The following is a 2976-nucleotide window of genomic DNA, read 5'->3' on the forward strand; positions in this document are numbered from 1 at the left end:
TCTATAATACATATTAAGCAAACAAAACTAATGTTAAGTCATCCACATTCTTTTTATCTTTAGAAATTTAGGACACTAAAAATAGTTAGTATATTATAACTTGGGTTGTTGCATCATATGACTATGTATGCTGATCATGTTCTTTTGATCTTGATTGTATAATAGCCTTGTGAAATACTACATATATATGGGCATATGGTTTCTTGATTAATGTGGGTATTAAAGTTCTCTTAATTGTGTCTTTATTGTATATACTAAACCGCACCGTTACACCATGCCCAAAATTCACACACACAAACTTGTATTAGTTATCAAACTAAGCTACAAAACATTTATATAACTTTATTCCCAACCCCAACCACAACCACAACCACAACCACAACCACAACCACAACCACAACCCCAACCACTTACTTCATATTCTAATACTTCATGACAACATCTTATTATATTAATAAGAAGCAAGTAATCTTACTCCAATGTATATGTAGTTTGAAACATGTGTGTCGGGAGAAGAAAACAAAAAATTGAAACCCAAATTATTCTTTAATTAATATCTTGTATTTTATTCACTAACCATTTCTTAATAATATTTTATGTTTCTCTCTTCTTCATATACAAGTTTATAACTTTATAACATCTTCAATAGTTCAATTCATCACCAAAACCAGTTACAATGTTGGTGTTTATACACATCACACTAGAGGTCGCAACCGCCGGACTATTCCTCCTTCTTTTCTTCCTCTTCAAACACTTTCAAAGCCACCCTAAACCACCACAACAAGCCAATGGACACCTAACCATTTCCGGACGTGTAACATCATCAAAACATTTGTTTAACTGGTCCGACCACCCTACACTCGTCCCGGACGCCATCGAAAACGGATGGTCACGATTCGCTTTCACCGAGTACGTTTCATCATCATCCACCCGATCAAACCGGTTTTTATTAGGGTCATTAGGGTCTTGTGTTGCCGGAGACGTGGATGACGTGGAAACTAGTTGGGAAGTCTGTCCAGGGTCCGCTGATTCCATGCAAAAGATTAGACTTAATTCCGGACTAGTGAATAATATTAAAACCACTTGTTCCGTTATTAAATCGGCTTTACCGTTACCCGGTCCAACGTTAGGGAACTCATATCCGTTTCCTCAAGAGGCTTATTTCGAGATTACAATATTATCGGGTTGCGAAAACGAAGGCGGATTTGATGTTAATGTGAAGGGAAGAGTGAATTCAGGAGAAGGTGAGAATATTAAGTTAATTCAAGAACATGGTTTGGATGTGAGGGACTTGCATGTCAATGTTGAAGAGTTGAGGGGTCGAAGTTGTACAAAGGAAATAGTTGAGGGGGTTGTTATGATGTCGGTAGGGCTTACCGGTGGCGGTTCACTTCCGGTGAAACTTCCGGGGAGTTATCCGGGATCCGTGGGGTTTAATTCCGATGGGTCTATTTACTTAGATGGTATGTGTTCTATTTCTTTTTCCAACATATATGCTTATTCTAAACAAGTTAAATCCAACAAAATCATGACAATTAGACAAAAGTTGTGTTTTTTTGTTTTTTTATTTGATTTTTTGTAGAGTAGTAGTTATGTGTGTAATGTAATTAAAAGAATATATACTAGGGACAAAAGAATATTGTTTGTTTTCACTTTAGTTTGTAATGAAGTACATTAAATATATCATTAGTATAGTAGGTCTACCTACTTTGCATGATGAGTTGAGTGTTTTTTTATAAGCAGAATAGTTGGTTTTGACAAAACTACAACTATTGTTGTAAACTAATTAACATAGGAGGCTTGGATGGTGTGCGAGTCATACCATCATTCGGGGCATATAAGTTAAGAGGCTAAAACTTTTTTCATACATATTACATATATATGTTTTTTGTGTTAAAAATAGGTTGTTTGAAATGGTTTATGAGATAATTACATGCTTAGAATTGTTTCTGCTTATAATAAACCGGTTGATAAAAGTTTTATCCATGTACATTAGCGAATAAAATTTTTTTGTTAAGGCTTACGGGTCTTTATAGTTTGGCTCGTCCGAGGTATTTAAATTCTCGGAGACGGCCCTGCTAATTAATTTACTTGATTATGAGATTATTGATTTTGTACTTGTGTTTGATCCATGGTTTTGTAGGAATTAAACTTGTAAGTGAATCAAATATTGAAAGATGGGAAAGAAGTGATAAAGTGATCGGTTGTGGTTACAATCCAAGCCAGAAAAAGGTTTTCTTTAAACTACTCTAAACTTGTACATGAAATCAATTGTAAAGAGGAGGAATACGAGACTCCACTCTATCCAATATTAGCTGCGAATGGTGATGTTACAGTGCTTGTAAATTTTGGGCAAAGTATATTTAAATATGCACCCGCGAATTTGCAAAGAACTCAAAATCCTTGCTTTATTGGACCTATGGCAAATTCTCCATCGATGGGGTATGAAGATAGCAAAGAGCTTTTCTCAATGGGTATAATAGATTCACAATGGTTAAATCAATCAACAACAAGAAGCGGACAACACTTAGGCAATGCCAATAAGGGAATGGCAAAGGATTACGATGAGGCTTCTGAAGGGGATTTGTTTGAAATCGTGATCGAGAGTAATGGTTATAAAAAGTCACCGATCAACATTCTTAGCCAAAAAGATATTTCATAATGCTATTTTCATGTAGGTCGATTTTTTATCACCTGATGGCTTTAATCGAACGTTAAACCCGGTGACATATAGTTAACTGGATTGAGATTATACATCTTTTTGTTGTATGTACAACAACTAATCATTTTACATAAGGTAGCCAATCATAGACTTACATTTCTTTCGTTATGCGTGTATCAAAATTCAAAGCTATAGATGATGTTTTTTTTCTTTATTTTTTATAAAAGCATTTTTTACCAACAATTTACGAGTTAACCAGCCTTAGCAATAAATATATGAAATATATTTGTTATTAGTTATCACTAATAAAAAAT

The 2976-nt window shown here is 34.4% G+C and overlaps 1 protein-coding gene across 1 annotated transcript; it reads left to right on the forward strand.

Annotated features, from left to right (window-relative positions):
* Positions 1–640: 640 nt before the first annotated feature.
* On the forward strand, positions 641–2730 carry LOC143577296 (uncharacterized). Its single transcript, XM_077061163.1, has 2 exons — positions 641–1463; positions 2144–2730. The coding sequence occupies exons 1-2, from the start codon at positions 677–679 to the stop codon at positions 2251–2253; spliced, it is 897 nt and encodes a 298-aa protein (XP_076917278.1). The 5' UTR covers positions 641–676; the 3' UTR covers positions 2254–2730.
* The last annotated feature ends 246 nt before the right edge of the window (positions 2731–2976 follow it).

The sequence above is a fragment of the Bidens hawaiensis genome, unplaced genomic scaffold (genome assembly GCF_021521415.1).
Source record: "Bidens hawaiensis isolate Kalapana, Puna unplaced genomic scaffold, B.hawaiensis_p1.1 tig00028504_1, whole genome shotgun sequence".
NCBI lineage: Eukaryota > Viridiplantae > Streptophyta > Magnoliopsida > Asterales > Asteraceae > Bidens > Bidens hawaiensis.

What these genes read in the sequence shown, in the direction of transcription:
- LOC143577296 (XM_077061163.1), top strand. Translation starts at nt 677, where the DNA reads ATGTTGGTGTTTATACACATCACACTAGAGGTCGCAACCGCCGGACTA. An exon ending in TGGGTCTATTTACTTAGATG is followed by an intron (nt 1,464 to 2,143) that starts GTATGTGTTCTA and finishes ATGGTTTTGTAG; the next exon opens with GAATTAAACTTGTAAGTGAA.